At 44.5% G+C, this 17,883-nt stretch overlaps 1 protein-coding gene across 6 annotated transcripts in view; it reads left to right on the top strand.

Annotated features, from left to right (window-relative positions):
• The window catches only part of GLIS3 (GLIS family zinc finger 3), a 502,487-nt gene that overhangs the window by 196,143 nt on the left and 288,461 nt on the right, over positions 1–17,883 (top strand). For all 6 annotated transcript variants that reach the window (XM_058695817.1, XM_058695819.1, XM_058695818.1 and 3 more), the window contains 2 exons: positions 3,696–3,903; positions 10,942–12,076. In XM_058695817.1, the coding sequence (XP_058551800.1) occupies positions 3,696–3,903; positions 10,942–12,076 (1,343 nt within the window). The remainder of the gene's footprint in view (positions 1–3,695; positions 3,904–10,941; positions 12,077–17,883) is intronic.

Below are 17,883 nucleotides of genomic sequence, written 5' to 3'. Positions count from 1 at the left end.
TTCTTTCTTTCTTTCTTTCTTTCTTTCTTTCTTCTTTCTTTCTTTCTTTCTTTCTTTCTTTCTTTCTTTCTTTTTTTTCTTCCTTCCTTCCTTCTCTCCTTCCTTCCTTCGTTTCTCTTTCTTCCTTCCTTCTTTTCCCTTCCTTCCTCCCTTCCTTCCTTCCTTCCTTCCTTCCTTCCTTCCTTCCTTCCTTTTCCTTCCTTCCTTCCTTCCTTCCTTCCTTCCTTCCTTCCTTCCTTCCTCTTTCTCTTTCTTTCTTTCTTTCTTTCTTTCTTTCTTCTTTCTTTCTTTCTTTCTTTCTTTCTTTCTTTCTTTTTTTTTCTTCCTTCCTTCCTTCTCTCCTTCCTTCCTTCGTTTCTCTTTCTTCCTTCCTTCTTTTCCCTTCCTTCCTCCCTTCCTTCCTTCCTTCCTTCCTTCCTTTGTTTTTCTCTTTTTCTTTCTTTCTTTCTTTCTTTCTTTCTTTCTTTCTTTCTTTCTTTCTTTCTCTTTCCTTCTTCCTTCCTTCCTTCCTTCCTTCTTCCTTCCTTCCTTCCTTCTCTCCTTCCTTCCTTCGTTTCTCTTTCTTCCTTCCTTCTTTTCCCTTCCTTCCTCCCTTCCTTCCTTCCTTTTCCTTCCTTCCTTCCTTCCTTCCTTTTCCTTCCTTCCTTCCTTCCTTCCTTCCTTCCTTCCTTCCTTCCTTCCTTCCTTCCTTCTTTCCCTTCCTTCCTCCCTTCCTTCCTTCCTTCCTTCCTTCCTTCCTTCCTTCCTCTTCCTTCCTTCCTTCCTTTGTTTTTCTCTTTTTCTTTCTTCTTTCTTTCTTTCTTTCTTTCTTTCTTCTTCCTTCCTTCCTTCCTTCCTTCCTTCCTTCCTTCCTTCTCTCCTTCCTTCCTTCGTTTCTCTTTCTTCCTTCCTTCTTTTCCCTTCCTTCCTCCCTTCCTTCCTTCCTTTTCCTTCCTTCCTTCTTCCTTCCTTCCTTCCTTCCTTCCTTCCTTCCTCTTTCTTTTTCTTTCTTTCTTTCTTTCTTTCTTCTTTCTTTCTTTCTTTCTTTCTTTCTTTCTTTCTTTCTTTCTTTCTTTCTTTCTTTCTTTCTTTCTTTTCTTTTCTTTTCTTTTCTTTCTTTTCTTTCTTCTCTTTCTTTCTTGTGATGAGGGCTTTTAAGATTGACTCCCTTAACAGCTTTCAAATACGCGAAACAGTATCATTACCCATAGTCACCGCGCTGTACAGGACATGGCCATGACTTACTTATTTTGTCAGTGGAACTGTAAGTCCCTTCACCACCCCTCCCCCGGAACCACTAACCTGTTCTCTGTGTCCACATTCATTCATTCCTTCTTAACTTCAGTGACACACTTCGGTGGGTACTGTGGTCCAGGCCCTCTCGCTCGGTGCCGCGGAAGCAGAACTGCCTCAGCCAAGGTCTTTAGAGAGCCATAAGGTATAAAAGAGGAGGAGGTGACAGGCACGTAAACATTACAGTTCCCGAAAGGTGCTGAGGCAGATGTGTTGTGAGAGGTGATGGGGGGCGGAAAAGCACTGGTCGCCTCTGCCCAGCTGGCAGTGGGGGAGGGGAGGGGGGAGGCGGTGACCTCTGAGTTGAGGCAGTGAAAATGGAAAGGTGCTCCCGATCGTGTTCGTATTTATTGATTGTAAGGTGCGCGCGTTTCCACATCAGGGTGTCTGTGAAACCTCGACACTAGTTTCTCCGGCAGCGTGTTCTTACCTCATATAAAAGAATACTGTGCCTTACAATATATGGCCTCTTAGCTTTGATGAAAGAAAGTATCAGTATGCTTTGCCTTCAGGTAGTATTTCTTTGGTTGTGCTGTTCCAGCTGCTAATATGTCTTTGTTTTAAAGGTAGGTATTAGTACCTTTTTATGGAGAAGGAATCAGACGATGTGTGCCATTGAATTTGACTGAATACCTGACATCTGATGTTGCTTTTAGTAGCAGTGGCTACAGTGATGGAACCTGGGGAGGCATTTCAAGTGTCTTACACACCGGGCTAGGCCACGAGCCATCACATTGCCACTTTCCAAGGTGAAAATTGAGAGTTTGAAAAGCAAATGGCATGTAGCTTGTTGGAAATTGCAAAAATACTAAGTTTACGATCATTGCACGAGAACACATCCACTGCTTTTGGTGTCAAGATGGGGACCTGAGGGCACAGTGTTGTATGAGTTTATGAGAGAAGAGAGACTATCTGTGATAGGTCTTTCAAGGCACGAGAAGATACATCAGGTATAAGCAGCAGTGGGTGAGTAGAGAGAAAGAAAAATTAGAGAAATTTCTGTTGGAACTAATGGTCTTGGCACGTATCCAAGGAGGAAACTAAGCATCCAGTATCTAAACTTAAGCTTACAGGTGCCATGAAAATACACCAGAGTGGAATCCATTTCTGCTCTGTCATGAAATCCCTGTGTGGCCTTGGGCAAGTGAATTACCACTGAGATTTCCCAGAGGGCTGGACTAAAAAGCAGGCTCCTGCCAGCTAAAAACACTGTGTGACTCTCTCAGCATTTTTGAGATGTGGTTTCATTGATGAGAGTATGGTTATTGCTCCGAGTTCTTGTTTTTCCTTTAGTTTTGTGGGCTCTTAGAAGAGAATGTTACAAAAGATGACAAAGTCATTTTTTGGTTGTTGATTTAATTTCTGGAAAACAAAATAGGAAATTATGTCCCTTAGGGCTAAGCAAAGTTACCATGATGATTTTCTACTTACTTTGATCCCAGATAGATTAATGAGGAGTATGGGGAACTTGGTGAAAAAAATTTTAGAGCCTAATTTGTTAAAATCTGACATCATATTTATTTTTGTCTGAAATGGGAACAGAGTGTACAGTCACTGAGACTTGACCAGGTAGTTTGCAAAGAATGTTTGAAAAAGTACATCCATGTGAAAAGAATGTCTAGAATGATCCAACCACGATTATTTTTTTTTTATAAGTGACTCATGGCGGTGTTCGACTTTCTCTTGATGCTTTTCACTTTTCCATCATGACACAGATTTTTGTGGGTTTCTTTTTTTTCCCTTTCTCCTTGGGGTACGTACCAAATTTTACTGCGTTTGGAGATTGTTACTAATGAAATGAGAAGTCTATGTTGGACTTGGTTACCATCCTGTTTTTAGAATGAGTGTTTCGTTTGCTACTCTTTCAGCCTGATTTTTTTTTAATTGGGTATATGTCCGATGACATTGTATTGGGATGAAGAGGAGAGATCAGAACTGGAAAGACATGGCCAGACTATCTCCCTTAAAAGAGGTGTCATAGAAGGCCGGAATTGGAAGGAAGTAAACCAGTTAAATGTGTTTTGTTCAGGAGTGTCAACTTTCCTTGCTGGGTGATCCAAAACATGGGCTATTCTAGAAGAAACTTCTAGATGCAAGTAATCCCGTCTACTTACCACCTTAACCCTTTAGGGAAGGACATGATAGAATATGGTTCTGAATAACCGGGTACTTCTATGTAGAAGGAGCGAAATGTAAGCACATTTTGTATCAATGGTGATTTTTATTGTAGGGTTTTTATTGCAGCGATGGCTTTTTAATTGGAACTACAGAATGCTTTTGGTATCACTAATCCTAAAAATGAACAAAAAGATGATCCGAGGACTGGCTTGAAAGAGGAGCCCCGACGTAAGTGTGCACGTGTGTGTATTGACTGATTTCTGATGTAAGGGACATGAAAGCTAACCTGATTCATTTGTTTTTAGGGGCTCTTGGCTTTGGGCCTCAGTGCAAGTCCATTGGAAAAGGCAGCTGCAACAATCTAGTGGTCACCAGCAGTCCCATGATGGTTCAGCGACTGGGACCCAGTTCACCTCCAGCAAGCCAGGTCTCTACAGCATGCAACCAGATCAGTCCTAGCTTACAGAGGGCAATGAATGCTGCCAACCTGAATATACCTCCTTCAGATACCAGGTCTCAAGTTACTTTTTTTTTCCCCCCTTCTTATGGTATAATCACACCCCACAAGTGTTTTCCCTTCCCTTCCTGAACACATGCGCGCACACACACACACACACACTCACTCACTCACTCACTCACTCACTCAAGCAACTCTTTGGATTTGAGCTTTGTAGGGGAATGCATATAAAAACTAAGAATGTGTCATAATATCATCTTAATTGGGAAGAAGGGTTTAATACCTGCTGTCTCATAGCGCGAGTGAAATTAGTGCCCAGTTTGAGATTTGGGGGCCTTAGTGACTAAGGCCTTGTGTGTAAATGCGGCAACTCCTGGGGAGGCTGGGTCCTGTCATGGCTGGAGAAGCGAGACGTGCTGTGTACATCTCTCTGAGCTGCTCATTTCTCGGTGTATGTGCGGCAGTGTCCCCAGGCTGCTTTCTCCTCTGTTTTGTCTGTCCATGCATCCGCACGTCCACCCAGATATCGATGGAGTACCTACCGTCTGCATAATGCAACAGCTGAAGTTTAGGGGGATGGTAGAAGTAAAGACAGAAGTTACCATTTCCAGGCTTTACCATGTGTTTGGGAAGACACGCTTTCAGGTACGAATTACACAGCATTTCACCACGGTGCCTCCTCTGGTGCCGGAATATGTGGCTCCAGTAAGGGCTGTGTGTCAGTCTCTGTGGGAGAGAATCGAACACGAAGGGGCAGTCACCCCTGCGGACAAGTCTTTGTTATCTCTCAAGGTTGATATGATAGGGAACCTAAAATCAAAATACCGTGCAATGCCTAAAGTCCATTTCTGTGTTTGAAATGATTGGGTTCATCTTCCTTAAGTAGCCTTCCTTGAGACACACAATCTGGAGTTTTGCCTCTTCATCCTGGCCCTGCTGTAACTGTGATTTTGGAAAGGAATTGGACTCTCAGACCTCTGTTCCTCTTCCCGGGGGACGGAATCTGGTGACGTGTCTCACAGTCGTGGGGGCCCGTTCCTCCTTGCTCTCCTCCCCCCCCCCTTCCCCTCTGTCTCTTTTCCCTCTCACCTGTCCGCACCGTCCTCCCAGCCACTGCTTGAGACTCAGACATCAGAGTTCCCGGATCCTTTATTTCATGCCAGTTTTTCCATGAGATGGAAACTTGTTTTTCACCTGAGAATTTTTGTGATGGGAAACTGCTGCTGTCATTTTCCCATCGATGATTATGCCTGGAGGGACTCCTCACAGTTGCTGAGTATTGCATGTAAAATTAACTGTGCTCTGGGATAGGTGTCACTGGGAAACCTTCAGCTTCCCGTCTGTAGCAAGTCCAGCACATGCCTTGAAGGCAGAGAGTCATAATTAATGGAGAAAGTGACGGCAGGCAGGGCACAGGCGGCTTCAGCCACGCACCTGATGCAGTCCCTTTCATGGGTCGGCCAGAGAAGGGTCATTATCTCAGTGTTTTCTGGCATATCTGATTCCTTAGCATAATTTCGTATCCTTAAAGGACAGCATCTTAAAGGTGCATTGACATATGTTTTTGGACTCTGTATTCTGTGAGTCCTTCTATGGAAATAATTCTTTGGCAGGGTGAGCGAAGGAACAGGAGTTGGGAGGTGGGGTGGCTTGGTGAAGTATGGAAATTACTTTTAGCAATTTGGGAAGGTTGCATTTATTTGTGATCCTTAAGTTGCTTTGTGTGTTCCATCAGAGGAGAGAAAGGGTAGGAGGCAGCCATTCAACTTGAAGGCATTTTGCTGTCTAGAGATAAAGAGAAGACGGAGACAGAATCATCTGTGTGTTTTATCCACTGGAGACATGCCCGGGGGAAGTGGGTGAGGGGGAATGAACTGTTCAGACAGAGCGATGGCTGTCCTATAGAAAGCTGTAAAATTTATTGTTTTCTCCTGATTATCTATGTAGTTGTTATTCGTGATGGAAAATATGGAAAAGCACAAGTAAATGATAGTTCTCCGGGACCCTACCACCCACAGGCGACCATGGGGGGGGATTATGAGACACACCCTTCCAGTTATGTGCAAACACATCATCAGAGGCCTAGGTTTTTCTTTCCACCAAATTGATCTATAATTATCTACATAGTGTTATAATTACCTTTTTTTTTTTTAGTTAATAGAAACACTTTGTTTTGTAATAAAAACCTTCAGCATCATATAATGGTTTCTTCCCGCCCAAGATTCCATTTTATTATTTTTTTTAAAACTAGCATTTTTATCAGTCTCTTATTACTGAGCACTTTTAGTTGGTTCCCTTTGTTTAAATATTATAAGTAATACTTTATTGGCTCGATTTTGTAAGTCTTTTGTTGCATATCTCTGGTTATTAGAATAATTTTTTTTTTAATTTGTAGTGTTTATTTTATTTTTGAGAGAGAAAGACAGTGTGTGAGTGGGGGAGGGGCAGAGAGAGAGAGAGAGAGAGACACGCACACAGAATCCGAAACAGGGGCCTGATTCTGTGAACCAGGAGATCATGACCTGAGCCGAAATTGGATGCTTAACAGACTGAGCCACCCGGGGGCCCTGGTTATTAGAATAAATTCTTAGAAGCAGAGTGTCTGAGTTAAAGGAGATGTACAGCTTTGAGGCTTTTGATATGTATTCCCAAATTGCACTGCAGGAAAGGTCTACCCATTGATAAACTCACCAGTAGTCTGAGAGTTCCTGATTTCTTATTAAATACTAGGTTTTATTGTTTTGGTACCTTTTGCCAGTTTGGTGTGCAAATTGTTACTTGATCTTAATCCGAATTCTCTTAATGATTGATAATATTGACTAGTCCCCCATAGATTTACTGTGTGTATTTCTTCTTTGGACCTTATTTGAGTACTTTTCTTCTGGAGTGCTCATTTTGCAAAATGCACTGTTCTGTAGCTTTGCTGGGTTCTGTTTAATCCAGGATGCGCAACGTGCCCTGATGCTGTGTATTTGCCTCTGTCAGTTTCCCAACCATTTCTGACTAGCCCCAGTTACTGACAAATGCAAACTATACCTTACCTTCTCGAAGACCCAGCAGCCATTCTTGGTTTAGACATTGCCAAAACTCTGTAATACAGAGTTTTTTTGTATTGTGTGTATTTCATCTAAAATGACAAGTGCTGATAGGATAGCCTCCACAGTGGCTCCATGTGCCAGTGTAGCAAAAGTTGGGCCACAGGAGAGATTAGACACTACTTGCATGGGTTTTGTATGTGTTTAGCTTTCCTAGTGCATTCACATATATTGTGATTCTGCATTTTATGGTTGAATATTCATAAACCATCTGCAAGTATTATCTCTCTTTTATAGATGGTAGAACCAAGACCCATAAAGTCTAAATGCTTTGCCTCGTGTCACTTAGCTTGTTGTCGGTTACAGAGTGCAACCATCAGTCTAATAATGTCATTCTAGATCTGTGATCTAGGTCATACTAGAGCTAGTAAACCGGAGATACTTGGAGGTGATTACTGGTGGTGGAGTTTCTTAGGGTTTCCTTTTGGATTGGAATATCTCCACAAAGCTCAGAGGAGGCCAAGGGGATTGAGGATGGACTCTGGGCTCTCGGTAAGTTCTAGTATTTTATAAAGTCATACTGCCTTCAGATGGAGTGCTAATTCTTCTGGGGCGTTTGCCCATGCTCATAGATGAGAACTTAAAGATAGACTAGGGCTTGTGTTTCCCATGTCGTATATAACATATATTCTCTTGAGGATCAGTTTGAGGAAGTCAATGTGATCTGTAAGTTAGTATTTCTTTTGAACTTGGTGTTGAACCAAGCCATTCAGCTTGGCTATCACACCCCTTATGGTGCCATGAGGGTTACTAAGCTCTTGCCTCACCAGCCACCCTAACCTGTTTCACTGATGGAGTTTCTCATAATGGTTTTATTTGGTTTGAGCTGTCTCTTTCCTTTCCTATAGAGCTCCAAATTAACCAGTCACCAGCAATAATACCCATAGGAGCAGGTGAACATATGGAAATGGAGACTGTCTTGTATGGTGATAGATCCACAGCCCTTTGTCAGTTTCTTCCCCGTGGGCCTGGTGTGCCCAGCATCAGGGGCTATAGGAGAGAGTCCTTGGGACTCTTCTCACGGTCATTTAGCGCCTTGTTGCAGAAGGAGAACAGAAAATGTGGGTTCTAATCCTAGCTTGTAGGACCTTAAGCTTGTTATACCAGGTCTGTGAACCAGGCAGAGCATTCTGGACCACATTTGGGGTATGATGTGGACAAAACGGAGATATATGTGATCCGGCTAGGTGACTGCCTGTCCAAGGCGACTTCATTTGTATTTCCATAAGGAGTTTCTGTGTGTGTTTGTTGGGTATCAGTGGGGGGAATTGCACAGAACCTCAGTTTTATTCTCTGTAATATAGAAGTTATTTTAAAAATCCAGTTTACTCACCTCACAGGCTGTATCACATGTGATTATGTGCAGGGAAGATGCCTTGTAAGCTATAAATGATGGTGACATATCATCATACTGATTATTCACCTTCTTAATCAACAGTTTTTGAAAACTTATGATATATCTCATAGTCTGGTGGGTACCAGGGAGACGAAAATGATCCCTCATGTGGAAGGGTTTTGGATTTCACTGAGAAGGATAACACCCACAGATGCCTATAGCGGAGGCTACATTTAAGGCACAGTACAGACAGTATACAACTTCTTTTGGAAAGAGGTCTCTTCTGAGAGCTGGTGTATTTGGGAGAAGTTTCATGGATTAGAACTTTGAATGATGGAAAGAGCTGGGTAATTGCACATGGGGGAGATTGGTGGCTAGGCAAAAGCTCATTTGTTGGAAGTTTTGTTCGTATTAGGTGTTTGATCTAGAAGAGTGAGTTCTCTGCTCATATTATTGCCATAGAAAACAGAATATAGCATTTGCTTTCTGGAAAGTATATGGTAACTGTCTTAGGAAACTGAGATGTCCGCAGAGCCAAGGGACGTGCCTGCGTGGGGTTATGATCAGATTTGAATCATGCCATAATTAGGTGTAATTTGGCAAAAATAAGAAATATCTCTCGACAGTGGAATAAATGAATATGTCTCACTGTAGGCTGCCCTCAAACTGAATAATGTAATCTCACATGCAAAGTATATGCGGGTGGGTAAAAGACCTTCTGCCCGATATTCACTGCTTAAAAATCTGAAATGCTCCAGTATGACAGTGACCAGGCAAATGGACCATTTGAGAATGTTCTGTAAACCTTCTCGACCTCAGGGTGTAAAGCAAAGTCAGTTGTCTTTGCCTCATATATGACACGACTACTGATTTGGCTTGGGTCAGAAAGCAATTCCGGAATCTCTCTGGGGAAGGGACCAAAAGGCCCTTGACATCCCATCACCAGGAGCCCTGAGCTGATTTCTGCAAGGAGTCCTTGCAACTGCAGGTGTGTGGGGGGAAATAATTGAAAATGTCCGCGGGGAATTAAAAAAAAAAACAAAAAACCACGGATGGTTCAGAAACCACTTTGGGGCTTGCAAAAGGACTTCAGCCCGAATATAAAAATGGGGATGGTGAAAAAAAAAAATCTGTGTCAAGGGCAACTGGACATAAATTCCTGCTGTGTTTGTCATTGGTAAACATTACTTCACTCGATGGAAACATCACATCGATAACGGTGTTATCTATCACCTTATCCTGTGCATTTGAGAGTCAAGATGTTTTCTTACTGATATCTCATACTTGTAGGAAACAGTGTTCCTGGCTCCCATTTAGTGAGAAGGAGCTGGAGGAACAGATGGGATGGGAATGCTTCTCTCCTTTCCCTCAGTTCTTTGCAACAGGTTGCTGTACCACAGCTGTAGTATAGTAAATGGGTTCATTCTGGGAAGAGAGATGCTCTGTTGAGTATTTCGTTTTGGTTAATTTTTGGCGGGGAGGGGGGGGGCAGAAAAAAATCTCCGTAGAAAGCCAGTGCAGGTACATAAGAATGAGCCAGGTTTTTCTGATAGATACCCTGTCTGCATCAGGAAATCAAGTGAGTGATACAGCTAACCTCTTCGTGACGAATTTACGTCCAAGGGTTGGACATTTCCTTTCAATGCTTTTTAAGGCAGTGGTGTCCCAGTAAAGCGAAACGAATTTTCAAGTGGCCAGACTACGTTACAAGCCATTTTGAGATGCAGGTAAAGACTGTGACCCATGGGGCATGTTTCGTAAAGGGTAAGAAGAACAGGAGACAGATTGTTGCCAAAGTGGACTCTCCTAAATGCAGAAAATCTGCTTTTGGTCCCAGGGCTGCTCTAATTAAGTACAGGGACTCGCGGAAAACCCCAGACTAGCAAGCGTCGTTAAACCCTGCATGGCCCAAGTGCATAATTCCAAATAGGGCTTGATTTTTCAGGCTGTCATTCCCTTATGTATCATAGCTGTCTTTTGTATATTTTCATTTCCTGGGTTGATTTGATGTTGTCACTGAGCGCTGAGGGAGTGAGTTGCTATCTCGTCAAGAAATCTTTAGAATTCCTGATCATCAGTGAAATGTTGTGAAATTAGTATTGGGTCCCCTGGATGACCATTTGACTTTGAGGATTCACTTCTTTTCCCCCCAAATGAAGCATGGGTTTCTGTTTTACTTAGCCAAATAGAATAAGCTCAAAGGGTGGAACTCTGTTTAGACTCGTATCCCCTGCAATGTCTATCTGTAGTGTGCTGTGCACAGTAAGCGCTTAATAAATACTTGCTTATTTGGTTTGCCATGAAATGGCATCAGTAATTATTCCCAGGTCTCTAAATTTTTCCCCTGACATTAAAAAAGATATTTAAAAACAAAGCAAGGGCTATTTATTATCATTAAAGTATTAAGATTATTTATAACAATAGATCTTTTGTTTTGTGATTCCAGTGAGCATTAGCCGCTATTGTTCTTCTTGGTAAAATGTTATTTACCTGGAACTAAAAGCCTTGGGTTTTATCTTAGCCAAAGAATGTGTGTTTAGCCGAGAATGTAATTAGGGGAAATACTTAAGGGATTGTCAATGCAGTGTTCTTTTAGCTCTTAAGCAATCCATATCCTGCTAAAATGTTTGTCTTTTCCCCCCCCTTTCTGGCTGCTGTTCCAGGTCCCTTACTTCTCGTGAGTCTTTGGCGTCCACGACTTTGAGTCTGACGGAAAGTCAGTCGGCCTTGAGCGTGAAACAAGAGTGGTCTCATGGCTACAGGGCTGTCCCGTCGCTGCCCTCCAGCCACGGCTCCCAGAATGGCATCGATCTAGGGGACCTCCTTAGCCTTCCTCCGGGGACAGCCATGTCCAGCAATAATGTCTCTAACTCACTGCCGTCCTACCTTTTCGGCGTGGACAACAGCCACTCTCCTTACCCGAGCCCCCGGCACTCGTCGGCCAGGTCCCACTCGGCCCGCTCCAAGAAGAGAGCGCTGTCCTTGTCCCCGCTGTCCGATGGCATTGGGATAGACTTCAATACCATCATCCGCACCTCGCCCACGTCGCTGGTGGCCTACATCAACGGGTCGAGGGCTTCCCCGGCCAACGTGTCCCCGCAGCCCGAGGTCTACGGGCACTTCCTCGGCGTGCGCGGAAGCTGCATCCCCTCGCCGTGCTCGGGGCCCAGCGGCCAGAAGGGGGTGCGGGGGGCGGGCGGGGGCGGGGGCCCTGCGCCCCCGGCCTACGGCGAGGACGGCGCGCTGGAGTACGAGCGCATGCAGCAGCTGGAGCACGGGGGCCCGCAGCCCGGCCTGGTCGCCAACACGGTGGTGCAGCACGGCCTGCCCGACCCCGACGGCCAGCCGGCCGGCCTGCTCAAGACCGAGCGCCTGGACGACTTCCCGGGGGGCGCCCTGGACCTGCCCCCCGCGGTCCCGCTGCCCCAGCTGCCCGCGCTGCCGACGGCCCCCCAGGGCCCCCCGCCCCCTTACCACGCCCACCCACACCTGCACCACCCAGAGCTGGGCCCCCGCGCCCCGCCGCTGGCCCTGCCCCGGGCCGCGCTGGACGAGGACGGCGACGTGGAAGACGCGGGGGGCAAACACTGCTGTCGCTGGATCGACTGCAGCGCCCTGTACGAGCAGCAGGAGGAACTTGTGCGCCACATCGAGAAGGTTCACATCGACCAGCGCAAAGGGGAAGACTTCACTTGCTTCTGGGCCGGCTGTCCTCGCAGGTACAAGCCGTTCAACGCCCGGTACAAACTGCTGATCCACATGCGAGTCCACTCCGGGGAGAAGCCCAACAAGTGCACGGTGAGTCTCCTCAGGGTCTCGGGGGGTCGCTGCAGGTGCACGGGGGTCTTTCCGAACTTGGCCGCCAGTCGGAGCTCCTCCTCGGGTTTACGGAGTTTGGATACGTGCGGGCCTAGGGATCCGTGAAAGGCGACTTCCCTTCAGCCCCGGGACAGGAAAGGTTGTTTTAAATTATTAGCGGCGGTGGTCTCTCTCCACTTCTCGATGCTCTTGTGCGGACGTAACGTGATCCCAAAACGTCAGGGGGAGGTGGATATCGGCCGCGCTGTCCAGAATCTTGGAAAATCCCTGCCTCCCAGGCACCAGCTTGAAGTTGCTGAAATGTGCAGGGCAGAGAAACACACACTGCCTACCAGCGAGCTTCAGCTTTTTTTCCAAAGCAAATAGTCAGTGATTTTTTTCCTCCCCTCCAATAACTGGGCGAGCGCTGGGGTTGGAGGAGGGTGTAGTTCTGATATTTGGAAAGGAACTCACACTTAGCGACTTGGCTAGTAAAAATGTTGCCGCATACACCCACACCGCGGCACTCCGGGCTTGTGAGACTAGTTAATGATTTATAGCCGGCATAACAACACCCAGGGGATACCACAGAAGCAGGATCTCACAGGATCTTGCTGGATTTTAAGGAGACACAATTTTGTGGGGAAGTACAAGAAGAAGGAAGCAAGAGGGGACTTTGGTGTGGAAGGGAGCGGGCGTAGCGTCTCTTTCTCCCCTGCCTCCCCTTTTCACGACATCGATCCTGGAACTGTGTCTGTTTCTTGGCAAAACTTACTATTTTTGAATAATAGGACCCTTAAGTGATTTCACAATCATTTCACACCTAGCAGAAACCCTGAGGGTTTACAAGCAGGACATCACCCTTGGGATCATAGGGCAGCTTTGCACAATCTCAGACAGCTCGCTTAACTCTTTGAAGGAGAAGAACATGTGTTTTATATTAGTTTAGATGGACAGGACTATTTCTTTCGGAGTTAAAATCCGAGAATTGTAGGTGCTCCCCGGATATTGGATATGCCGCCGCTCACCGAATGCGTGAAATGTATAAATCATCTCGAAAAGGAACTGATTCAGACCCTGGCCAGCGTCGCTCCTCACTGTAGTAGGTCTTGATGAGAAAGAACCTGGGCCATGTTTGTGTTTGATTGTAGATTGGTCACGTTGTCCGATCTATATAAAAGCAAACCAAACAGGTGATAGCTGTAATGCAGGTATTGGAAGCACCTTTTTACTATCCAGTAGGTATTTCTGAAAGAGTTTTAAGAATTTCTGGTGCAATGAAATTGCATTTCTTGCCGTTACCTTCTGCCCCATGTTGCGATTTTTCTTGAGGAAAACCAGAAGCCGATACGTTGTGAGAATGCCAGGTTATATGAGTGAAAAGAATAATTACATTTCAGGCAGCAAAACCTTGCTCTGTCAGTAGGGTTCTGCATTAAAAATGCCAGAAAGAGACAAGCAATTGAAGGCAATTCCATTTACTCGGTTTGGAACACACGGGCCTATTGCAGGCAGGAAAGACATTCGGTCTCTGAAGGAAAACAGTCCAACCTTTTAGTTCTGACTAATCCTGGCTGAAAATAGTTTGCTGGATTTGGCTTTGTGAAATAAACATAAAGGCTTGAATTATCCAAAAAATATTTTTTGCATTGCAAAATTAATTTTTGTGCAGTCGGGTTTCCCCATTTTCCCACTGTTCCCAGACTTTGCAGCGGCATATAACTTTATAAAGTTGACTTTTGCTAAAGTGCACGATGACTATTAAAAATAGAAATACTTCGGTGGAAGAATAAGCTGAGAGGTGAGCATTTGCAGACCTCTGGATAGCTTTTCATTGTATTATTCAGGATGGGTACGGGAGATGAATTCTTTTCTTCCCTAGTCTGCGTACTTCCCACTTCTGGGTGGAACCAAAAAATTCAGATTGCCAGATTTGATGCTGGCCTATCAAATCTAGACCCACAGCGCATTAAGTCACACATGCTACAGTGCAAATGTATTTATACAAAACAGCGTTTCTTTGGAGCCGACTAATACTGCAATTCTAGTCTTGGGACTGTATGTTTTTTAGCAGGAAGGTATCCGTTTTCATATAAAACGTACACAGTGTGAGCGCTGTGTCTTTCACAACTATTATGTCGCCGTATGTCATCTGCTTGATTTGTAGGGTTCTAGCTGAGGGGCAGCAAATACCTTTGCTGTGGAGCTCGGTGGTCCACTCAGGCTGTGGCCACGGGGAGAAGACGCCGTACTTAACGTGGATACTCATCTGAAAGGATGCATTTTCTGCCTTTTGCAAAACCAGTCTCTACACTCTTGGAATCCAGACACAAAGAATTGTTAACACTGAAATATTTCATCTCCCACTGCTTTGAAATCTGATGGTAGTTGATTCAAAGCTCCGGATGGTTGCCAAGTCAAATGACCACATTCATCTCTTAGAGACATGAAGTGATCTTTGGGTTTTTGTGGCCGTGTCACATGCCACAAAGGCTAGGAGCAGCTTAAATTATAGGCCCCAGTTCACTTTTGTTTCATGTATGTTTAACTGCTCTTAATTTTCTCTGAACCATAGTTAGAGTTAGTCATCATTTTCACTCACTTAGCTTCTTGACCCAAGAAAGATGTGACGACCCAATTGTGTTTGGTGACCATGGCTACAAGCAGCACACTGTGCTTCTGGAAGTCATGGTGGCAGAAGGGTGTGTGACGGGGCTATTCAGCGACAGCGTGCTTACGGTAAGAGACTAGCGCCGGTGTTCTCTCTGGATGCCACATTCCAGCTCACGCATGGGGAGAACGTGCTCTCAGAATCTCTGACTGTAACTCGTCTGTCTCACCCAGAACTCTGGGATCCGGATCACTCTGGATTTGAGGTGGCAGAACGGGGGGAGGATTGCTCATTTATTATTTGGTTAACTTACTGGAAGAAGAGAACGGTTTCTTTTCTCTTTCCCGCCCAAACAACTCCACCCTTCTCTACATCTCACTCTTCTTCTTCTGTGGAAAGCCAGACCGGCTGCTCTCTTTCCAGGCCTGGCCCCGATGACAGAGATATTCCCAGCCAGTGGCAAGGGCCTGGAGAAGGGAAGTCCTCGGCGGGCAATCAGACAGACAGACCCGCCATTAAATCAGAAACCGGGATATGGCAACGTTACATTAAAAATACCTGAGTCCGTTCACTGCCGTCTACTAACTGAAGCCATTTCTAGATGCTGAATCATTCTGTTTCGACCTTCCGGATGGTAGACCAATCCCAACACTGATGAATCTCAGATTTCACCAAAACTTTTGAGCATTCCCAGGTACAACTGTGCTGAAGTCTTTTATGTTTTTCTGAGATGAGAAGGGTTCGCTCACTCAAGTCAGAACAAGTCACGGAGCCTCAGAATTTCTTTCTTTCTCAAACCCCTGTTTCACGGTCCTCAAAAGGCAACATAAAGTATCATCCCAAATTATCGATAGACATTAACCATCTCTAACAGCAGCCATCGCAATGGTTCCAATAGAGCGCCCACCGAGAACGTCTGGACCACAGGTCTTTTAGCCACGAAGTTGAAGAATCTGTTAACGCCCGGGTAGCGTTCCCAGGAAGGTGTATTCTGAATGAGATCAGGCACACTCTGTCTGCCAGTACTTCTTGTGAGAAAGCCTATCTGATGGGAGCAGAGCGAGCAGGGGCAAAAGGGGGACAGTGAGCCGTTCTATTGCCAGCATCAGAAACACTGATGGCTTGCCTTGGCATACAACAGCAAGCAGTTGTGCTGGGAGGTTAGGGAGTGTTAAGAAGGGAATTAGGGGGAATGTGGGTCGCCACTTAATTTTGCTTATTTTTCCTGGATGAATTTTGTCCAATGGCAAAAAGGAATTTTGCAAGACTTTGACCCACCCACAGATTTTCACGAAAATGTCACTGACCAAAGACAGCTTTGAATTTTGTATGAATTGACTCATTTCTCCACAGGCATTTTGCCTGGCAAAGTCCGGACTGTTTGCTTTGGCTAGAATATTGGGCAGTTTGCTTTTTAAGTAACATTGGATTATGGAATACAAGAAAATAAATACAGAGCCGGGGCCATGTCCCCATTCCTCTTTAATGGCCTGATTTATGGGTTCATGGGCCAGCATTAGCCATGTAAGACATTTCTTGAGGAAAAGTAAATTCACTGTAAACTTTGGAGGAAGCTTTTTCAATCACATCCTTTCTTTTGTTATTTTGATAAGGCTTGGCACTGATGCAATGCCCACAGTTAAATGAGCAGAAGAGACCGTAGGAAACTATAACTATTCGTGACCACTTTATAACCTTCAAATTGGGAGCAATTAATAAATCCTCATAATGTCAAGTATTGGTGAGGACAGAGAGAACGAGGAATGCATTAACATTGCTGGTAAGAGTAATTGGTGTAACCACTTTGGGAAAGCAATTGGGGAGTATCTAGTAAAGGTAGAAGTGAGCCTATCCAGATGCGCCTGGGTGGCTGAGTCGGTTGAGCATCCAACTCTGATTTTGGCTCAGGTCATGACACCAGTGTCGTGGGATTGAGCCTTGCATTGGGTTCCTGCTAAGCCAGAACCTGCTTACGAGTTCGTTCTCTCTCTCTCTCTCTCTCTCTCTCTCTCTCTCTCTCTCTCTCTCTCTCTCTCTCCCCGCCCCCCGTCTCACCCTCTCCCTCTGACACTCTCCCCTGCTTTCTCATGCTCTTTCTCTTTCTGAAATTAAAAAAAAATTTAAAGGTTAAAAAATGTGAGCATATCCAACAAAACCATGTCCATATGTCTACCCTAGAGAAACTCTTGCATATGGTGACAGGGCCATATGCAAAAAGATGTTTATTGTACTTCTGTTTCTTTAAAAAAAAAAAGGTAAATGATCTGTCCATAGATGAAATAAATCAATAAACTGTGATTTATTCTTAATGAAATAATAGAAAGGAGTTTAAAATTAACGAACTGTGTATAAATCTCTATAGATGAATAGGTAGATGGATGGATAGGATAGATGGATAGATAGATATCAGTGTGGATACATCTCAGAAAACAATGTTGCATGAAACAAATTAAATGCATAAAAGGGTATATGCAGTGTAATACAATGTGTATAGATTTAGACACACACTAATCAGTGTTATATAGTTGTTGCAGACATATAATTACTTGGTTAAACAATAAAATTGGACTGGGCAGGACAATCAGTAACCTTAGAATAGCGGATACTTCTAGGGAGGAAAGAAGTAAGAAGAAATGGGATAGGTATTTCGCCCCATCTGTTTTCCAAGAGTGAGAGAATGGAAACAAATATTAAGTTCTTTTTAGCTTGGGTGGTAGTAATATAGGTGTCATAGGTATCTTAAAATATTTTCTGTGCTATGCTGTTTGAAATATTTCATAACTGTAAGTATGAATTATCTACAAATAAAAGAAAGTCAATAATGAGTCTAACACTCCACCTCCCTTCCATACATATCATTTTTTTTTTCAGATGACGAGAACAGAGCTGGAGAAATTATGTGATTTTTCTTAGACTACTAAGTTGTTTGCCTCTTGCCTACTTAGCACCTGCAAGCAGGTGGTTCTTAACCTTGGCTGACATTAGAATTGCCTGAAAGGCTTTATAAAGGACCCAGACCTGGGTCCCACCCCGGAGCCTGTGATGTCATTGGTCCCGGGAGCTACTTCCCAGGTGATTCTAGAGTGGAGCCAAGGGTGGGCACCGGGGCTCTGAAAGCTTCCGCATTCTGACATTGAACTCTAAGGAAATGAAGGCCGGCTCTGTCATTTCAGTTAAGGTGTGGGGAGGCAGTGTT

This window comes from Neofelis nebulosa, chromosome 12, assembly GCF_028018385.1.
Source record: "Neofelis nebulosa isolate mNeoNeb1 chromosome 12, mNeoNeb1.pri, whole genome shotgun sequence".
Lineage (NCBI taxonomy): Eukaryota > Metazoa > Chordata > Mammalia > Carnivora > Felidae > Neofelis > Neofelis nebulosa.
This window is presented reverse-complemented; position numbering and strand designations above follow the sequence as displayed.